At 40.3% G+C, this 21,859-nt stretch overlaps 1 protein-coding gene across 1 annotated transcript in view; it reads right to left on the bottom strand.

The window, feature by feature from the left end:
- Positions 1 to 20,785, bottom strand: part of LOC120732619 (glutamate receptor ionotropic, kainate 3) — a 94,649-nt gene extending 73,864 nt beyond the window's left edge. Inside the window, exon 1 of the mRNA XM_040030352.1 lies at positions 19,930 to 20,785. Within this exon, the coding sequence (XP_039886286.1) occupies positions 19,930 to 20,044 (115 nt within the window). The 5' untranslated portion in view covers positions 20,045 to 20,785. The remainder of the gene's footprint in view (positions 1 to 19,929) is intronic.
- Between the last annotated feature and the right edge of the window lie 1,074 nt (positions 20,786 to 21,859).

The raw sequence follows: 21,859 nt of genomic DNA, 5'->3' as shown, positions 1-21,859 counted from the left end.
ATAGGCACAGTGGCAACAATTGCTAACAGCTGATTTTCATTCAGGCCCCTACTCCTCCATAACCCAACTTTAGAAAATTGTCTACCACACCATCTAAACCTTATTTTGGGGATTTAGGAAAATGCAGAGGTAGTAGTTTCATCTGTGTGACCAGATGCCACTTACCAGTACCCTTTAAATTGGGCTGATGCTGTATCTATTGTGAGTTTAAGAAGGAAGTATTTGATCATGCTATGTGCAGTTGTGAAGTTGTTAAAAGACTGTTTAATATCTAATAGTCCCCACTATTCTGAAGAGCTTGGGATTCTAGCTGAGTTTGAGCGCAATGGTGAATCTTTGCCGGGTGTGTATTTTACATGCATTATGATAAAAGAGCTGTCTCTGGACTGTTGTTTAGCTGGCTATCAAGCTAGACAACCAGCTGCAGGAGAGACGCAGGAGGACCTAAATGCATGGCTTATGCAAGCTCTGTCATATTGCTGGATTATATTAATGAAAGTGGGCAGGCTAAGACAGACCGAGAAAGAAATCAGTAGCTGTGTGTCCAAGACCCTCTATCTAGAAACAGCTGCAGCACTTCCTTAGATTTGCCAGTTTTACTCTTCATGAATAAGATCATTAGTCCTTCAAATGTCAAACGTCAGCTTCCTAAACCATCTGTATTCACGAGTCTATCCATGACCCCCTGTTAAATCATTTGTCTTTCAGTACATTATGCAATGCTGGAAATCCCTCCACTATCTATTACTTAGTCTGCATATACAGTTAGAAACATACTGTATACGTGCTGCCAGGGCTATGTCCTCCAATATCTGATCAACCAGGAGGAGTATGGTTCAGAGGAGCCCTTTTTTGCCCTGTTATTTGTCTGTTTGTGTCTCTTGTGTGTCCTTGACCATACTTCCTTTTGTTTCTGCACTACCTGCTGAATTTCCTATCTGTCTTTGACAGATTTTTCCATTACCCACCACCGTAGCTAGATACTCAGACAAATTCTTGAGCTTATTTTGTTCCTTGTGTTAATGATGCTCTAACCATATGATTCCCTGTGCCACAGATTCTTACTATGCCACACAGCTTGCTCTGCTCTTAAGTCTTCTGCATGACAGCCATCCCCATCTTGAGCTATATTCTATTCTCACTCACCTTAATAAAGACAAGAGTAAAAATGACAAGCTTCGAAACATTCAGCTGGAACCCACAAAACACAGACAACCAAAAAGACAGCATCAGTTATCCTACTGTAGTTTCTAAACTTATGACTGTGTCATGACCATGAGGATTATATCTATATCATCAGGCAGTGCATTAAAATCTATGTATATAAAAGAGGCTTTGAGGATACAGTGGGAATTAATATTAAGGCTAAAAATGGTCTGGGTTAAACCAGACTGCAAAAATACTAGTAATCAAATTTTAATAGCTTATTTGAAGATTCCTTTTGATTCTGTTGAACTAGAGTTCTGGAACGCAGCAATGTACATTCCCTCACTGATAGGTAATTACTCCATTGCAGAGATACAGCTAGACTCTGTCTGCTGTTTACTTGGTGCATTCCTTCTCACGTTACACTGGCTGCTGTGCTTGACAAGAAAATTATGAAAAAGGATGGGCTGGGCAACGCTGTGTCTGGATATGTGTCTGTTGCTGTAGGGATGTGAATGTCCATGGTGTGGGGATGAAATGGTGCCATGATATTTGCCACTACAAAACCAATCAAATTCTTATAATGGATGACTTGTCTCATATTCATCGTTGCCTGATGTGATAGAATGTGGCCTGGAAAACAAATGTCTTATCAGAGTGTGTGTGCGTGTGTGTGTGTGTGTGTGTGTGTGGTTAGTAGTCTGCACAATATAGGAATGAAGGGAACAAATAGATGGACAGTTAATAGCAACACAGCACTGAATAAAGCATAATTTCCCGAGTTTCCCTTCACATTAACATTATGTTCAATGCTGACAGCCAACTTGGTAGCAAATTTACAGACACGCTTTTTCAATTCAACAAAGACCATGACATCCTTGAGGTAATGTGAGGGAACGTAAGGCACATCTTTTGTTAATTAACGAAAAAGCAAAGAGGGGAGTAGTATCACTTTTACTTGAGCAAACTTTGCACTGATTACATTTGCAGATACACTGGCAGAAATTTAATTGAAGGCGGAGACATGCAGTCTCAAATAGTGAGTGTAATTACACTAACAAAACATACGCGCAACCTATAATCTTTACACTCTGTTAGATATGAACAGAATAACAAAGTGAACATTGTCTAATCTGGAAAAGGTCGAAGGGCTAAAAAGTAGGACTTGCTTTAAAAGATGCTGAAATACAACAACTTAATAACCAGTAGCCATAGCACTGACTTTGCACCTGAACAAGAAAGAAAACAATTGGCTCCCTGACCTAAAGAGTGTTGTATCCCAAGCCGGTGGAGAACTTAATCACAGTGCCAGCAGGAAACCTTATTGATTCCATTGTTACTCCGGAGAGTTTGTGAAATTAAAATGTGTTTGGCAAAACACTAAGTAGAGCAATATAATATGTGCATCAACATCGATCTTTTGCATTTGACGGACCAAGGCCATAATGCAAGTCATTACCATCAGGCAGTGTTTGCTGTTTAGCATTCACAAGGCCCAAAGATGAGGGTAGCCAGGTTAGCAATCACAAGGTCCCTGATATAGCAAGAAGAATATTGTATCTTACTCCATCCAATACATCCATCCATCTCTCACTCAAAAAATCCTAAAAAAAACAACCATACTATAGCTGAAACTGAATTAAATAAAAGCAAGCAGATAAAAGCAAGGACCAGTGGTATGACAAATATTGTTTCAAAGCACAAAATGCAGTACATCTCTAGATGAATTGTCCTATGGTGCTTCTACTTTGTTAGTGGTGATTAATTTTGATGATCTTTTCGTGAAGGACCTCTCCTTGTGCACGTTTGAACCTGCCAACAATACATTTAGTAGAATCGCAAATCAATATAATGCAGTTGTGAAATAACTGGTGAATGTATGAACAACCAGTCTAAGGAGCGTGGAGAGAAAAGCGTCTGGACTTCTTTAAGTTGCTTGAAGACGTTTCACCTCTCATCCGAGATGCTTCTTCAGTTCTAGGGTCAAATGGTGGAGAGTCCCAGATTTAAATCCCGTGGGAGTATGCCCCCAAAAAGGGACAAAAGGAACCCCTGATGATCCTCTACCTAATCACATGAGCCAAGGTGTGAAAACCGGTGTGGGTCACAATCAGCCAAGATTTCGGGTGAGCTCATTGTGAAACCTGGCCCCACCCTATCATGTGATTTCCTGAGGTCAGATGGCCCAGGGTGTGAGTGGGCGTTAAGGCGTCTGGGAAGGGATCTCAAAACTGGATTATAGATGGCAGACAGTTGGTGTCATAATTCACCGCCTCTGTTCAAAGATGGTCGCCATTTATGTCCACTGTGAGCGACCATCTTTGACCATCTGTGAGCGACCATCTTTGAACAGAGGCGGTGTCTTACGACACCAACTGTCTGCCATCTATAATCCAGTTTTGAGATCCCTTCCCAGATGCCTTATCGCCCACTCACACCCTGGGCCATCTGACTTTAGGAAATCACATGATAGGGTGGGGGGATAGGGTTGAAATCGGTTGACCAAATGTTTTGGTTGCTAGCGGATTGCCATGGTTGCCTATAGTTTTTCATGTTTGTGTGGCGATACTCACTAACCATTAGCATAGCTATAGTAAAACTTGAGAAAGTGCAACACAAATTGGAAGTGGAGAAGGTTTACTACCAAAGTAAAAGTTGTGGCTCAGAGCTGCAGCAACTGTCATCAACCTCCAGCAACCACTTGCCACCAGTTGGAAATATTAATTTTTACTTCAAGACCAGCGGTTGCCAGTGGTTGCAGACCAGTATCAAGGCCTGGGTGACTGGGGCCTTATTCACTAGATCCTACTTTGTCGCCATGATTGTCTCACATCCACACTGGCGGACAAGTTAACGTCATGTGGTAAGTAGTCATAAGTACATAAACAGTTAATTATGTTGGCTCTATCGTTATCACAGCTTACATTTTCAACCATATCTAGATGCTCCACTTAAAAGATCTTCGCACAGAACACTGAAAAACTGTCAGGATACAGATTTTTCCGAGAGGGAATACAGAAAATGTCTTCCCAAGCATACTCCCCGGCACCCAGCTACAGCTTGTCAACAAAATTACATACCGTACTTTGAACTGAGGTGAGTGTCTCTGTCTCCAGCTGTGACGCATAACCAGGAAACTGTGCAGCGCTGAGAGACATTACATATTGTTAAGCCAATACAGAAGAAATACACTGAGAATAGACAGTGGACTTGGGGGTAACGTTTCACCCTTTAACAATGGAAGTTCAAATCATTTTTGTGATGCTGAAAACACTAGGTATTTATACATATAAAGCAATCTGATTACACAACAATGGTTGAAAAACATCAAGCATCCGCCATGGCAGAGATTTCTCACTTTTTTAGCGACTAGTCTGATCAGAACTCTAAGATAGTCTGATGCATTTAAATATAGGTTATGGAAAAACAATCACTCTTTCCATAGCTTCCTGCAACCTTATTGACCTGCTGCCTTTTTCAGTACATATAAAACACATCAAATGAGTGATGTAAGCAGTAACAGCCACTCTGTGCTCATTTATGAAGTATCATTCAAGAGGCATTACCTTCAGTATTTAAGAAAACATATACTTCCATAATGATACCAAGATATACAGAATTCAAGCACAACATGAGATTAAAAAACACTAACATCAATTAATTTAAATGAAATCAGCCTCAATCAGTGATCAATTAGCCCTCAACGAATTAGCCCAATGGCAATGCTTTCATGTAGAGCTGCAAGATAAGATTAAATTTAAATGTTGAAATTTTATTTTATTACTGATGTACACTGTGCTATGAAAAAAAGCATTTTTATTTGAACTTTAATGCAATGCAATTGGCTACACAGTGGCAAACACTGTAGACAAAGCCCATCTGTGCCATCAACTGAAGGACTGTCATTATTCCTTGCTTCCTTCCTGAGGACTGAGGTTATTTCCTCCTCCATCGCCCCTCTTGGTTATATTGATGGAACGGCAGTGTGGCATTAAGAGGTGAAGGCAAAAACTGGAAAAACTGTCTTTCTTCAACATCCTGTCTGTCCAGGGAAGTAGAGGGCTGCAGAGTCACACCCATTTTGCGTAGTGCAAATGGGAGAGTGGGAAAACTGGTGCACCGAGAAATGATGGGCCCACCTGCACTATCCCTCTGGCTGTAGACTAGAGATGCATAGGGGCTCTAACAGAAAGGGTTGTAAGAATACCAGACAGAGCAGCAAGGCAGCTGTTACATTTCTCTTGGTCTCGGGTGGCCTGCACCCCGAGTATGAGTGTAAAATAACTGAGTCAGATTTAGGAGGAGACTCCATCACTGCTGGTACTAGATGAATAGACTGTCTCAACTCTCCAGTCCATTGCTTTTCTTTTAGCGAGTATGTCTTTCTTACTCGGTGTTTTTCTTGCTCATGTTACAGCGTGCACTTAAGAGTCTGCCACTGACTAACAGTAGAGTCCACATTTCCATGAACCATTAATTATGTTATCACACAGACTTCACTTGTAGATTAGTCATGGAAATGAGAGCCATGCACATTTTTCTTTGGTATAAACTGTAGGATGGCATGTTCAAGTTAATTTTACCTTACTTGACAATGTAGATCTGAGAATTGCACATGCGCACATAAAATGTTGATACTAAGCAAAGAAATAATCAGCCCCATTTTTCATGCATTGATCAGCTTTGGTGGACTTCCACCACTGAGCAGTAGTAAATCATTTCCACATTGATGACCTCCAAGAGGAAAGAGATTGGCCAAAGAATCTAATATAGCAATAATGCACCTTCACATCTGATATAATCCTGTTGTGTTTTTTTTTTTGTTTAGCACATTCATTTTGACATGCAGTACCAAGCACAAACAATACTATTTAATGTGTGACCTGCAAGTAGATAGGATCTCTCCAAGCTTCAGTCGCCACTGACTTTGTAAGAATGACCTGTTATAATATAAAGGTAATGTAGTCAGGAATCCTTTATTGCCACAATTTAATCCAATCAGTGTATTCTTAGCCTAAAGTTCCCACATAATGGTTTAACCTTTAAGTTACATTTTCTGAACAGGAAAAACAATAACCTCCAATATATTTCATTAGCAGTGAAGTAAGGTGACGAATGGTACTTCACATGTGCTCCAACCAGAAGACACGCAACAAGCATTCCTGACATTTCCCTGGTTATCAAAATTATAGCTCTGGCTGACAGATGTCGCTGTATAAACCTCTGACCTTGACCAGTTAGTCTATATGTTTCTCTTTATTCCATCTTGTTGACAATGTAAAATGTGTAGTACGTAAGACATACATTTCTCCTTAATATGCCCTCAGAACAATCTAGAATGAAGACCATATACAGCAATGGTGCATTTCTATAGTAAGCATTAAAATGTTTCAGATTAAAAAATATATATATATATATATATTCATCAAAATCATTAGTGAGAAACACTTAGCTTGGTCACTTGCTCTGCTAAATAAATAGCACTGACAATGTAATGTAATGTTTTTTCACAAAAGGTTTCTGTCTTTATCATACAATATACCATGCCCTGAGAAGAGTTACGTTGTGAAGTGCTCCAATGTAAAAATAACTGAGCAGAGATCAAATGAAAAGGACAACAAAATACAGAAAAAAGCAGTTAAAATGATTCCTATACATCAGTGACGTGATCAAAATAATTGCATAGTCAGTTTGGGGGGAAAAAAACGTCATGCTATCACTTAATGTATCTTTATTATCTTTCCTGTGACCACTCAGAAATATGTAAACACAGACATCCATTTAAAAAGTGATATAAACCCACATATCATTTATACCATGGTTACAGAGTTCTTCGGGGACACCTGATGAAGCAGATATTCTGTCTAAGGTCTTTAGTGGATGGCAAACACCTTGACTGGTTTTTATGTTTTGACTGAACAAATCAATCATGTTAGGAGTCAGTCATCTGCTGCAGCTGTGCTTCTTATGTAAATGGTTGCACTGAGTGTCATGGTGGTTTTACTTTTCAATACAAGCCTCTTCAAGCACTGTGAAGTCTATCACCCTTATACCGAGGCCTTTTTTCATATTTCAGAGCTGCGGCACTATAAGTAAAGGATGTATTATACTCCACATCTAGTAAATGTAGAGCCGCTTAAATCACCTAAATTATAATAGATGAATGAAGCAAATGTACCATCAAAGATAAAAGTTCACAGAAAGCCAGGTGATCAAGAAAAAGCAACTGCAGTGGTAAGGCACGACTCTGCAATTACTTTTGCTATAGGAAAAATGATGACAGGAAATAAACCAAGGAAAGGACACTGGCAAATGTTAGCAAGTGAATTTTTCCAAAGATTGACAGCTGCAAAAAGCCAACTGGGGAGTAAAGGAAGAGTTTCGACATGAACAAGCATGTGGTCACAGAAATAAGATATAAAGTGGCATGGTCTTAAATGCCATTGCACACATCAAAAATAGTCAGCAAGTTATTCTACAAAACACGAAGCCATCTATCACATTTCAAGTCATACTCCATATTTGCCATTTGTGACTTGAACATGGACAATAGCTTCCAGGAGCCAAAACAACGGATATGTCATTTCATGTATCTTGGTTGAGTGGGCTGAGTGACTGGAGGTCATGCCAGCTATCTGCTGAATCAAAACTCGCAATGTGGGAACACAGCAGTCCTGCTGTGTCTGTCCCCAGAGGCAGAGCAAGGGTCTGAGGGAGCTGAAAGCATAACCAGAGTAACAGAGCTGTCTGATGCATGGGATGCAATGTTTAGCTTAAGACGAATATGTAAAGTCTAATCTTTCGGTTCAGCAACCAAAGCATGCAACAGCCCATTAATGGGCCTGGGGTTAACCATAAGTCCTCTGAACAAATGATCTTTTGAGTATTACCATGCTATTTTTTTCTGAACCATATCTTGTTATTTAATCAAACAACATAACTTCCACTTTAAAATGATGAAAAAGTCTGTTACGAGGAGGGTGAGATAGCAGCACTTGTAGCACAAAAACACCCCCCTTTACACCAGTAGACTGGACTTCCTGCCTTAACTGGGACAATTTCAACATTTAATTGACATTTTACTTTTTTTTTTTATCTCAATTAGGCACAAGTACTTAGGGTTGAGTACAGAAAGTATTTGAAGATCATGGTTTGGGTTAAAATATACCCTTTTCTAATACTATCAGAAAATATACAACACCTCCAAATGCCTTAAAACAGGTGGCCCCCAAAGTTATCTACTTGCTCTTTTGCTGCAATATTTGTACACCGATAAATGTTGCGGCAGGATCAGCTCAGAATCCATTCTCAAGTTAACACAGTTTTGATTGGCAGGATTACCAACAATTCTAGGTAGGCCTGGAAGAGATGGGGGACATAACACTGTGATGCAAGGTCAACAACTTCTTACTGAATGCCAGCAAAATCAATCAAACTGCTCTGCCTAAGATCATGGAGAAAGTAGTTTGTTCAGCCAATTGGAGTGTACCATTGCATCTACACTCTTGACGCTACAGAGCCGCAACTAGTAGGATTATAAACCACAGCGACAGACTATCTGCTTCTACGCTCAAAGAAAAAGCTCTTTTCCTCAGGCCATCAGGATTGTGAACCATACCCTGCACATGCTTCATACTAGACTTGGCCAAGGAATTACAGCTTGATTGCTGTTGCGTGGGCATAACTCTCAACTTTAAGGAATTCAAGTGTCACCTGAGGCTAATGCCAGAACATAAAAATAATTAATACAGTCTATGATTTGATGAGTTTCACACCTCGGGCAGTTCACCCACATAAGCCATATGAATCAATAACCCGGGTCAGAGTCCTTCGAGTTCTCAGTTCTGACTGCTTTAACTTTCAATCATGTCTACCAACTCAGTGATTATAAATGCCATGATGACTCTCTTCTTTTTCAATTGCCTTACTAAAAAAGACATTACGCCAGGCCCATTTGCCATCGCTGGTGTTGGCAGAAAGGGACCAGTATCTGGAGCAAGCACTCCTTCACATAAACCTCTTCTGCGGTTGCAGTGTAGTGCAGCCTTGCATCAGTTAGAATAACAATGCATTATTTTTACCGGCATCTGGATAGACTTTTCATTTTCCATTGATTATCTTTTGTAACTGAGAGATCAGGACTCTGAGACAATGCAGTCAAAGCCCTAAAGAGCATTACAACATTGTCGCATGTTAGCAACACATATGTCCTGGCTGGATGGCATTTTTTTGAACTTTTTCTTCTTTGACCAGCAATAAGAAATGTCAAGCTTCATATGGTGCATTCTCTCATAGGATGATGAGCTTGCACCACACTGGACACTGAAGCCGAATGAGGAACAATTATGAAGCACCATGTAATCAAGGTGGTCCCTGACAAGCTGAGTAGAGTCTGATGAGCCAGTGTGTCACTCTGGATCTCCAGGGCTCCACAGCTAATCAGCCACCAAGGAGGGGCCCAAGGGGCACGATCACTCAAGCCCTCCATCACCACATTGGAAGGAAGGCAATCACCAGCTTATTTCCATGTTAGTTCCACCCCCACCCCAAACCTTCGACTCTCAAATCAAGGTGCACAGATGACCAGGGAAGTACTGGATGGAAGCAAAGGTGGCTGGAGGGTGCAATCAACTGTTAGGAAAAAAGACAAAAGAAACAAAAGAGCAAGAAACTTTTGGTTCTGCAAGAGATTTTTTTTCAAGCCATTTAATATCTTTAAAAAACCATGAATGGATTGGAAACACGAAGGGAGCAGATTGAATGAGGCTCAATTGCTTTCCAACCAGCAGGCTTATAAGATCCTGATGATTGGGCTTGCAAATTGAAATGCAAGTCTTGTAATACAGTGTGCTAAGGAGACAGAAGGTGTACGGGTCAAAAAGGTGAGAGAAGGGAGTTCTCATTTTACTCTGGCAAGGAATTACCACAATGAGCATATGTTAAAGTTTTTGTCTGGTGAAAAAAAGAAGTGGAGCGATGAATGCGACCTATATAAAAGCTTTCTTTTACTCACCTTAAAAAGAACAAGATTTAAGTGGTAATTTTAATCTTTTCATAAGGACGAGAAGATGAGGGAAAGAAGAAGACAAGAAAAAGGACCAGAAAAGGGGAAGACTGGGGTCCCTTTAACTATGGTATGTGTAATTAAAACAAAAAACTGGAGCCCTGTCGTACAGCTAGATGGGACTCGCACTTGTAAAATTCACCACACCACATAATTGGAGGTAATAGCTCCTCCTGTCCTGTTTCAAGATTAACAGTGGCTGGAGAGGCTTCCCTTCACTAATAGCCACCACTCAAAAAATCATTGGCGCACACACACACTCATCCTGTCGTCTCTGACTGTGCTTAGTTAGAATATTGATGAGGAACGTGATCTGAGCTCAAGCTATGTTACAGACTAGTAGATAATATAAACCTGTGGATTGTCCTGCAGCAGGTCCCGATAGAAAATAACACACAATTTTCCATCTAATCTCAAATTTTCATATATGTCGGAATATGCACATTTGACAAGAAGGAACTAGCACATTTTAAATCGATTTATTTAATTTAAATGGACCTGACCACATTTAAAAGAATTGTCACTCTGGCAGACAATACGCTCCATATGTGAGCAGTGCAGACAGAGGCTGAGCAGGATATTAACTGAACATTAAATCTCTGATGCCAGCATGCAGCCAATTATTTTTTTAATGTGGTCAATCTTCTGAAAATTATTAGCAACAATATAGCTGAAAAAACATATTGGTGTAAATGGGAGAGGCAAATGTCTGCAATCGCAGTTTGGCTGTTTAAACAAAAATTATTTATATACGTATTTGTCAGGAATTAAAAGAAAAGGAAGGCAAGAGACATAAAAGCCTCATCATAGTTGCATATCTTTATTGCCATCATCATTCCCACTTCCCTACGGTTTGTGATATTAGAATAGACTTTACAAGACATTTGTAACATTGACATTTCTAAACAGTGTTACAGTTTAAATTTGTAAGCTTAGATTTGTAACCCTAGACATGTTATTAAAGTAAATTGTTCTTTTTTTCTTCTCCAAGTCCCAGTTTTTACATGTAGACGCCATGGCCTAAAATTACAAGCAACATTTAATTGAGGATTGATGCCATTTTTAGCAAACGCATAGAGGCAAATGCAACATTTTACATAGTAAATAGAAATTGTAACTGTGCTTTAAAAACTGCTAATCTTATTCAGCGCTAATGTTTTTATGCCATTTCTGACTAAAATGGCAGGCAAGAAGGACATGCATTGTTTGCTTTAGCAGTGAAAATAATCAGACTAATACACTGCAGATGCCTCATTAAATTTGCATATGATTATTGCAGCATTACTTCAATTGATCCTTTTCATCAAACCAGATAATGCTTCCTGATTGCAGATTATTTTGGAGCAGGCAAATTCCATGGTATTATATTCAGTCTTGGTGAAAAGCAATTAGGAACATAGCTGGCATTTTGTCTGATTTTATTCAGAAATTAGAAATCTTTCACTGAACTAATTCTGTTTTATTTCTCTATACGAGTCAAAACATAACTCTGACATTGAGGATTCGGATGGGATATTAAGCAGCATTTTCTTAAACACTGTAACCACTAAGCAGGAAAGTTTAGGGGGGCAAAAGCAGAAGAAATTTCTTAAAGCAAAAAGTGGAATGTCCTGTAGTTAGAAGATGCTGCAACATCAACATCAAAAAACATCAACAAACTTCTTAACCTGATATAAATAACACTGACTGCGGATGCAATGACAGTGCAACAGCAACACTGAAGAGAGGAAAACAATATTTGAGGCTAAAAACAGAAGCACTTGAAACTGAAAAACATGATTTAGGAACAATCAGAAGCCTAATTCTTCATTAACTCTCTGTGATAGAGAATTGATTTGAACAAAAAACCTGCTGCTTAATCACAAGCTATAATCTACACTAATCAATCTAGATCGCCAACTAAGTGGTTACTATGACAGCCATCTGTACTTCTCAAACCTCATCTAAAAGGGTATAAAAAAAAAACCTCAGGGACAGATAGTTGCTAGGGTTTTTTTTTGGCTTTACATTAAAAGCTGCAATTCATACAAGCATCACTAATAGCTTTCCTAAAACGTCCTGCCAGCCTCAAAACACCCACAGTCTCTCATTCTCTTTCCTGTCAATGATAATCTCTGTCTCATTCCATATATCTGAGGTTGGTCACATGCAGACAAGCTGTCTTCAGATGAGTCACAGGGGAACATTTTTGCGGTTAACCACACTGTTCTCCGGGGGCGACCTGGACAGTAGATCGGCAGCCGGTAAAACACTTGCTGAGACGGAGGACAGACTATCCCAGATTGTCTCGCCTGCACGCAGTGCGAGTGCTGTGTGGAATCTTCTGGGTATTGGCTGTGTTAACTAAATCGACATTGGCTTCCAACCTCCTGGCTATCCATCAGTGGAGGGATGAGTAGAGGGGCTAGCGAGGTAACTCCTGAGTCTTATGCAGTTGTAGTGGTAGTCCTCGCATTTGTTATTGCTGGGATGAAAAGGAAGGGGTGAAAACAGATGTGTGAGGCAGAGTGTGAAGGAAAGGATTTCTGCCCCCCCGAAGATATTTTTGGTGATAGCCATTCATTTGTAGTGTTTTTGGCCTGAAGAGGTTTGTCTTATCTGTTCCTTCACTTTCTCTCTGGGGGGAAATAGAGGGTGAGTCTTCTCTAGCCTGCTCTCTCACAGTTGATTAGTAACTCCTGCTCTACCCCTACGCTCCAGGGACTCTATGCCAGCTCCCCTTATACATCCCCTTGTCATGCACACACTCACACTTCCTCTTTTTCTCTCATTCTCTCCCCCTCCTAAACATGTGCTCGTGCACTCACGTCTCCCTACAGTCATGGAACAGCAATTTGAGGGAATCACACAACCAAGACCTGACATTTGCAGTGCACCTATAACAATGAGAGCTTGATTAAAAGGGCAGAATGAAACAGTGTCACCCTCCATTCATTGTCCTTAGCCCAAGTCAAATAGGATTTAAACCTGTGCAATGTGGCTGATACCTCCACTGTCAAATTCTGATTGCTTTAAAGCGGCGGGAAGAAAAGGTCTTGTTATTGCAATACGTGTGCATAACTGTATGTAACTGAGGTGTCAGAGGTGACCAGGTTTTACACAGAGCGTCTGGGAACAGATAAGGATGACGCTCTTGGAGGAAGGGAAAGCAAAGCTAATACAGCTCTGGTGAAAGCCTTGGTGTTAAAAAGGCACAAGAATAAAGCTGCGTTTTATCTGGCTTGGGGCAGCACACAAAAGAAGCCAGCATTGCAATGTGGTGAGTTTTAAAATTGGGATCAAAAGGTTCAAGCTAATTAACCAGCTAAATAAGAGTCCCCTAGCTTCATCTATGTAGCCACCCTCATTCTTTTTCCCTTTCCTCCGCCTCCTGCAGTATTTTGTGTGCCTATGGCGTGTGCGTGGCTTGCAAACATATACAGTCTGTCTGGAACAGTGAAGACAAATTGCTCCCCGTGCTGAAATATAAAAAAAAATAATCACCGAATTACCTCCAACAAGATCATTCTAATTAACTATGTTTTATTACCAGCATGACCCTGAAAGTGAAATGCCCTGTGATCAAGCTCTCTTCTCAAACAGTTTTGATGTTGTTATTCGACTTTTTCCAGCAGAGCCCCGAGGAGGGCTGAGATTGAAGAGTCAAATGGAAAGGACAAGGGCACATAATAAAGACAAATGGCTAGAGCATGAAATTTAATTCATTGCCTTGGTACAGAAACATTCACAAGGAAATAGCCAACATTGACATGCCATGAATTTCAAAACACTGTCAAGTCCAAAAAGCACACATCGTGCTACAGTGACATTGAGTCCCCGAGGAGCCCACAGGCGAAATCAGGCAAATTGAAGAAAAAAAAATCAGTCAAGTTATTCTCTTTGATTGACACCTCGACACAGAGTTCAGTGATGAGTTTTTAAAAAGGTTTATCACCCAAATTAACAGGGGGGGGGAACAGGGCAGCCCCTGAAGGTGAGTGCTTCAAAGTACCAGTTCAAGATCCCTACATTAGCTGATGAGAGCAGCAGAAACCTGACTTGTAATGATGCTCTTGTATCAGTACGCCTCAGTCTAACCCCTGTGCTACGTAGGTGCAGCGTTGCGGGAAATGATCAGCTCGAGTGTGTAGTAAGAAGTACCATTAAATCCATGTAGCCAATGTGAAGTGCATGCCGACAGGGTTAATTAAGTTGCTGCTTTCAGCAATAAAGTGGTTAGATAGGTGTAAGTTTCAGCGTAACAGTTACGCAACGCACCTGCCAACACAACTGCCAAGCCGGTGTGGATAGTAGAGTTTAGCAGTAAGCTAGGTAAGACACTGACATCAGAGGTTCCCGACTATTCTTAGATAATACATATCGAGAAAAGCTACTATTCAACTACAACAAACCTGAGAAGCTGTGTAAAATTTATAAGAGATGTCATTTATTCCCTAATGGGAAATTATTCTGGGAAGTAGCCTGATATTATACACTAACAGGAATATTTATATGGTCTTCAAATAATCTTTATAATTCAGTGTAAGAATACAAGGTCACCGTTTGCTTGTTATACCCTTAAACTAAGGCGAGCGGCACATCTTTTTCTTCCTTTTGCTTTTTTTTCTTCAAGTATAATTTACATTTTACAGTACATCATTCTAATATTTTAATCCAGAAATAATCCAGCGATAAATAAGAATCTTTTTCTTTTATTTGTTAGCTTTTTGGTCATTCGGGTGCACTGACCCCTATGTTTTATCCATAAAAGATTACAAATGACAACCAGTGATTTTTAACATCAAACTGCAAGTTAACATCAAACACACATATAACATTTTAAGTGTTTGCGACACATTTTGAATAAAAATGAGGAAATTTATAGCCATAAGGAACTCGCCGGCTTATTTATTTCAATAGGCAGAAGCATATGCTTGCAGCAGACTTTTCACTGTGGAGCACCCACTTTGTAGTATGATATGAAAACACCATCTGGTGTGTGAGCAGCAGCTAGGCTAAGCTAGCTGGGGCTAGATAGGGCCCTGCTGTGTCACAGGATTATCTTACTGTTTGGTAGATCCACTCTATTAGCCCCTAGTGGCTTGGATTATTGGATGATCATTACTGTGTGTGACTGAACATAGGGCTAAGTACCTGCACTTCCTTTGCAGTTCACTCTTGTTAATGTGATCAGAATACACACTGTGAACACATTTCGTAGCATTATGCATTTGTTGCACCTTGTCTTTGACATAAAATCACACACACATACCATTTACCAAATATTCTCTGACTTGAACTCGTGCTGTATGTTTAATACATGATTACTGCCGTCAATGACTTCTCTTAAAAACGTGCTCTGCATGTCAGAAGAGAGAGATTACGGCACGCTTGGAGCACATGTTTGTGGAAGCATGTTTCCTTCTAAAGCGGTGAAACAGGATCACAGACGCGAAGAGAAGGCAGCACGTTCAGAAACGGGTACTCTGCTCAACAAAACGAACATCTGCCGTTTCTCATCAGCGAGATTGAAGCTAATGATGAGCCACGAGTGTGCTGACAGAGAGAATGGAATTGGATTGTGTACAAGAGCCCCAGTGAGACCAGACATATGTTTTAGAAAATGTTGTGGATAGAATATGGGTTTATATGGTGTGTGTCCGTGCGTTCGCGCACGTGTGTGTAAGCTAAGATACAGATGCCCGAGAGTGGAAGACACTGAAAATAGGCCTCTGCTATTTCTTTTGCAGTCCGTTTATCCATCCATGTTTATACAAGCGGATGAAGGGGTGTGTGTTACTGCAGGTAAAACAACCGCTGTATTCCTCCCATTTCAATCTCTGCTTTCACTAACAGATAATGGAATTACACATCAAAGAAGCTACTCTCTGTATCCAATTCTTCTGTGACCTCTACAAGCCTTTGTTCATATTCACCACAACAACTCCCAGCCCCAAGTCTCCGCCAGCAGGCTACTTATTCCCTGCTTCCTCTCCCTCTCTCTGCGTCTAGGGAGGGATTAAATTTAGATGAAAATGAAATATTCATTCCCACTCAGCAACTGATGGCCATCTTAATTTGATACATATTTTGATGCAATATCTCCTTATTGTTCTTTTTCATTACCAAACACTTTTTAATTCTCTGCGACACTCCTTTGGGTAATTCTCGATACAAGCCCTTCTTTTGGATTTGACTTTGTTAAAAGTAGAATTGCAAAGTGCCATTACAGTTTTCTGCGCTCTCTTGAAATATGTCTGAGTCATTTCAGATGAGACATTTACACAGACCCCAAGCGAAAAGGATCTCAGTGAGCGTGCGAGAGGAGACTGCACACTCTATAGCTCGCTAGAAGAGTTAATCACATGAAAACTTCTCAGTCTCTCTCTGCTGCTGGTGCAGGGATAACGACAAGAAATTGAAGTGGCTCTGTGTTTGGAGAATTCAACCAAAAGTGGTGACCACAAACCCGATTTATCCCACTCAAGTTTCGGAGTGGTCACATTGCATACAGCTTCAAGTGCTGCGGAGCTTTAATGTCAGGGCTGTTTCCCAGGCAATAATTAAATTTGGAGTCTTGCCTGCCCAAAGCATTTTAGGAAACCTAAGTGAAAAATGCATGTGACCAGGTGTTGTGGAGCCGAGGAAATGAAATCAACACGAAATCATGAAAGAGATTGATTAACTGACACTGATTAAGTGCTTTAAGTATTAGGTAGATAAAGTAATTGATTATTCAATAAATCCCTGTCAGGCAGTGAATAACCTCAGTGAGAGAAAAAAAGAGACAACAAATGATAAATTAGTTTCATCAATCCGCAGATGAAAGAGACAACGTATATTAATCTGTCATTACTGTATGCTTCGCTGGTAGATATATTATAATTCAAGAACGCTATGAATATATTTTCATCTGAACACATTTTCAAATCTGGCGATCCCTGTCTTGGGAAGAAAGCAGTGTGTGTAGAGCATTAGCAAATTGCAGACAGAATGCCGCGCACTCGGGCTACAGAATAAGCCATAAAAAGCTGCTATCATATCCAATAAAATCATTTGTGTACCGTCTTTTTCCATGTTGGCAAACATACAAATTATCTAAGGACGCACACTATCTTTGGAGAGAGGCGAAAAAAATACTGCACTCGCATCCTTGAGCACTTTTGTCTTTATTATAAAAACATTGCATCATCAACTGAAATGGTCCCTAGATGAGATGAGAGATTGCAAAACACGTCAGAAAGAGAAAAAGAATTATGAAAAGCAAGCAGAGGGAGACTAAAGAGGAGCACAGCATGTAAGAGGACAAATACAGGAGGAGTAGTCTTTTATTCCCTCCAACAAATAGAAGCTGCTGAATGAGACGGAGCGACCATCTGGCCTCAACTTAGAGCAATGCACTGTAAAAGCACTAAAATCAATGGCAACAACTCTACCTTGGATGCCCACCATTACCCAGATGGTGTACTTGGAGAACTGCAGGCCACCTAACCAAGAGCAGACACAGCACAGACAGAGAGTATCATGCTCAAATACCACCGCCCACCTCGATGAATTTCACTGGTTCGCTTATGTTGGTAACCAGTGTTGAGGAGCAACATTAGCTACCCTGCACTGACTATAAGAGAGCCCTCTGTTGGTTTTAGTGGAGTGGCTGTGACACAGAGTGCGTGCACAGACTTCCAAACCAAGTATCAAATTGCAAAAAAAGAGAGGAAAAAACAGTGAAAATAGGTCTGCTGCACATCAGCTCTAAAAAAGCGCTCTTTCCTAAATAAATTGTTCTGTACAATACCCAACATTCTGTCCCCGAGAACAATGCGGTATGTTTACAATAATACACGCAGGCTGCATACACTCCAGCTACTATGATGAATAAAATTACACAATGTAAATATGGTGAGATATAGTTTCTTTTCTTTACCTTTCAAATATTTGTCTGTAAGGTAAACAAATTACATGAATACACACATAGCTATCATGCATACAAATTCAGTTTTAAAAGATCCTATAGAGAGATGAGCCTTTCGATTTTTTTCTTCCCCTATTTTTGGCATTCGGGTAAATTCTCAATTTCCTGTATGTCTCTACTCTTATGAAACATAAAAAAAAACATGCAACTAAACTGATCCTGCACTGGAAGCTATGATAGATTCTATAAAAAGCGATAGTAGGACTGTAGCACATTTCAGGGTAAATTTGTCAGCACTTTGACATTTTTAAAAATAAAAGGCTGTCAAGTCTATTTCGGGTCTTCAATTGAGCTGCTGCCAAGATAAAAATAAATAAAGAAAGAAAGAAATAAGAGGGGAAAATGCTCTTTAACCAAAAAATTTCAGGTTAGAGCAGAAGAAAGAGAGCCTGAGGATTTATGCAGTTTCTAATACATCACCAAAGTCCATAAAGTGTGATGTCAGGAGTCATGGCTCCTCACAACACTGTAGTCAATCACAGGTACACAGGCCTGCCCGATATCTTCATATTATGTTCAGCAGTAAACATTATTCCACACATCTTGAGTGTATGCATCGTGTTTCTTTGGCTTTAATTCAAAAAGCACATTAAATATGCAGAAGGTCAACAGCGTTCACTCAAGGTTATTGTGCAATAAACTGCTGCTATACATCTTCATGTTGGAGTCTGATAACTTTATTTTAAATGTAGCTTTTCAGGGACCACCCACAGTGCTCGCCAGGAATTATGAATTACAAAATCACTGTGGGATGTTGATGATTTGTAGATATGTCATAGAAAGAGACAACTGGTTTATTAAGCCAATTCACCCGCTGTTACTGTGTAACACATGTGCTATCCCTGTTTGTAACATTATTCCACTTTCGCCCATCATTTACAGCTGGAAGATGCTCTCACTCCCTGTACTCAGGCTGTTGTAATGGTATGTTAATGTGGACCAGTGCCATTTTGAGTAATTGTCCTGCACTGCACTCTGCCAAATGTCAAAAACGATTTGCCTTGTGACAAAAAAACGTATTGATCTTCATTCTGTTTCTGTCTCTTGGCCGCGCAAAACGTTTCAGCGCATTGCCAGCTCCGGATGACAATTCGCACATTGTTCCACTGTGAGTGATGAGAAAAAGACAAAGCCACCACACACCTGGCTTCATTTTTTTAGGGTCTGTCGGTGTAGATAAATGAAGTAACCAAGATTTACCTGAAAATGCTACTGTTTATGTATAGTAAGCGTGTTACTCTGTGATTTGACTGATATTGTGGGAACATCCTTGTCCCCTTAATATATTATATAAGACGATATTAAACTTTTGGATGGAGCTTGTTTTTTGTGATTTATAACTGTGTTCTTTAATTTGACAGACTGTCTTTAAAAACTTACTTCCAGAAGGCATGGCAATGAGCCTTATTTAGCTGGTGACTCAACATGCTGGCTGTAGCAAATGTAACAGACAAAGCAGGGTGCATAGAGGTCACACTAACCCACAATATTTCATTGCATGGTTTCCGAGTGTTTCTCGATATTACTGGCAGCGTGCGCTTTAATGCACTTCTCTCTTGTTGCTTACCATTTGCACGTCGTATAAGTAAATCGAATATTTACATCCGACCCGGCTGTGGAGAGCGGTAAATGAAAGCGACTGTTTATTTACTACAAAAACTATTTGCTGTCGCGGAGAAAGCGGAACGCTGAAATGCACTGAATAGGCATCAACTTTCAGGGTTACAGTACAAACGTGTGTGTGCAAATGTAACCGTGGACAACTTACCTATTCGAATAACATGAGGCATCCCGTAAGAGTACTGAATCCAAAAGAGACATGCAATCAGCGATGTCCAGTAATCCCTAATCGCACTCCGGGGGAACAGCCAAGTATTTCGCATGGTTGTAAAGTCGCGGGATCCACTTTTTTAAAATTCCAAAGACGAGTCAAAATTGCTCATCAAAACTGAATTCGACGGAGCATATATGGATTTTGGAGTCTGCGACAAATCAGCGCTCATTGTACTTGGTGCAACATTCTCCCGGGGTTTCTTTTTTTTCTGTTTCTCACAAGTCTAAAAGCGACCCGATCAGGATGAAGCCGCCAGTCCCTCACAGGCAGATCAGCGAAACACCTGCGAACGCAGGCTGCAACAATTAGCCTGCAGGAGTCTCTTTATCCCCTCCTACCGACGATGCTATCTGTCTGCTGGCAAGTACCACGGCAACAGCCGAGCCGGACTCCTACACCTCTGTTGAAGAGGAGAACTGCGCCTGCGGAACTTTGGGTCGTCTCGGACGATTCTACCGTCCGAAAGCCAAACAGAGAAAAAGCGCAGAGGATTTTCAATACACTTAAGTGGCACGAAATAAAATGCTTGTTGGAGTTTAGTCACTCCAGTCTTTCATTCCATTAACGCTAACAGTTCAGAACACAGTGGAGGAAAGCAGCTCCGTGACGCTCCGCTCCAGTTGCGCACGGTGATTGCACAGGGCTGGTTATCGAAGAACGTCCAATCTGCTCAAAGGGACCCCCGTTAAACAGTGTTGATTTTACAAATCTTCCAGTTTGTGCTGGATGGAAAGGTAGTGCTGAAAGCTGTGCATCAGCGTGCGTCTGACGAGCCTCCTTCCACGGTGCCACTAGAGGCACGCGTCGTTACGCATAGTTGTCAACTATGTCCAAGAAGTGTTTTATGGAGGTGAGAGGGATCCGAATGATCACTTGATTCACTGCTTGTTCCAAATGCTGTGTACACGTACATTATGGTATTCTTAATATCTTCTCATTTTTATTATACAGTATTTTTGGGTTTGTCTTATTGCGAGCTGTTGTTGTTGGAGCTTCTTGTCTTTTTTTCAGACACTTAGATAGAAATTAGATAGAAATTGCAATATACTTCTTTGCCCCAAGTAAAAAGAAGAAAAAACATCCAGCTGCCTAGAGCACTGTGAATAGGATAAATTATTAGCATGAAAGAAATAAGTGCCAAGTGAGGATTGGACCACTCATAAAGCAGGTTTCTTTTTTTATCGTTGTTATTGGAGACGTTCTGTCAGTGTCCGTGAGTGCATTAATCTCCCAACTGTTTGACGCCTGCCTGCCATTAAAAGAAGAAGAAAAAAAAAATCAGACCCGTCAACCATAAACTGCAGGTCACATGCATATACATAAGCAGAGTGCTTATTATGTCTCATTCTCCACAGCCTGGACAGCCTGGATGTATGGAATTTGCTGCTTAAATTACACATTTTACTTGTTGAGTTATGCCTTACTGAAACAGGCAACTTAACCTTATAAGTTACATTTTAGAAGATTAAAGCTAAAGCTCTCCAGGATTAAAATAAAACTGTTTAAATTAAACATGCTTTTAGTTGATTAATCATATATTTTACTTTAAAACGAATAGCTACATGGATAGATGTGTCGTTTCCTAGAAACGTTTACTAGGATCTGACATCAAGGGAATCAAATTATATTTTTAAGCTTGATTTCTGACAAGTCAATACTGGAAAAAAAAAATGAATTGATATTTTGTTTTAACATTAATGATTTGCAACTGTTAAGCATGTTTTTAAAAATGCACCGCTACTCTTTTATGCTTAATGAAAGCTGTTGATGAGATAGTGCTGTGGCTCATTGGTTTTATTTTTCTGCTTGGAATGGGGGAGAGGAATAAACTGTGCATTACGGGGCATGCAAGCAAGAACAAGCC

This window comes from Simochromis diagramma, unplaced genomic scaffold (assembly GCF_900408965.1).
Source record: "Simochromis diagramma unplaced genomic scaffold, fSimDia1.1 OVJJ01000361.1, whole genome shotgun sequence".
Lineage (NCBI taxonomy): Eukaryota > Metazoa > Chordata > Actinopteri > Cichliformes > Cichlidae > Simochromis > Simochromis diagramma.
The sequence above is the reverse complement of the archived record's forward strand: the minus strand, read 5'-3'. Positions and strand labels throughout refer to the sequence as shown.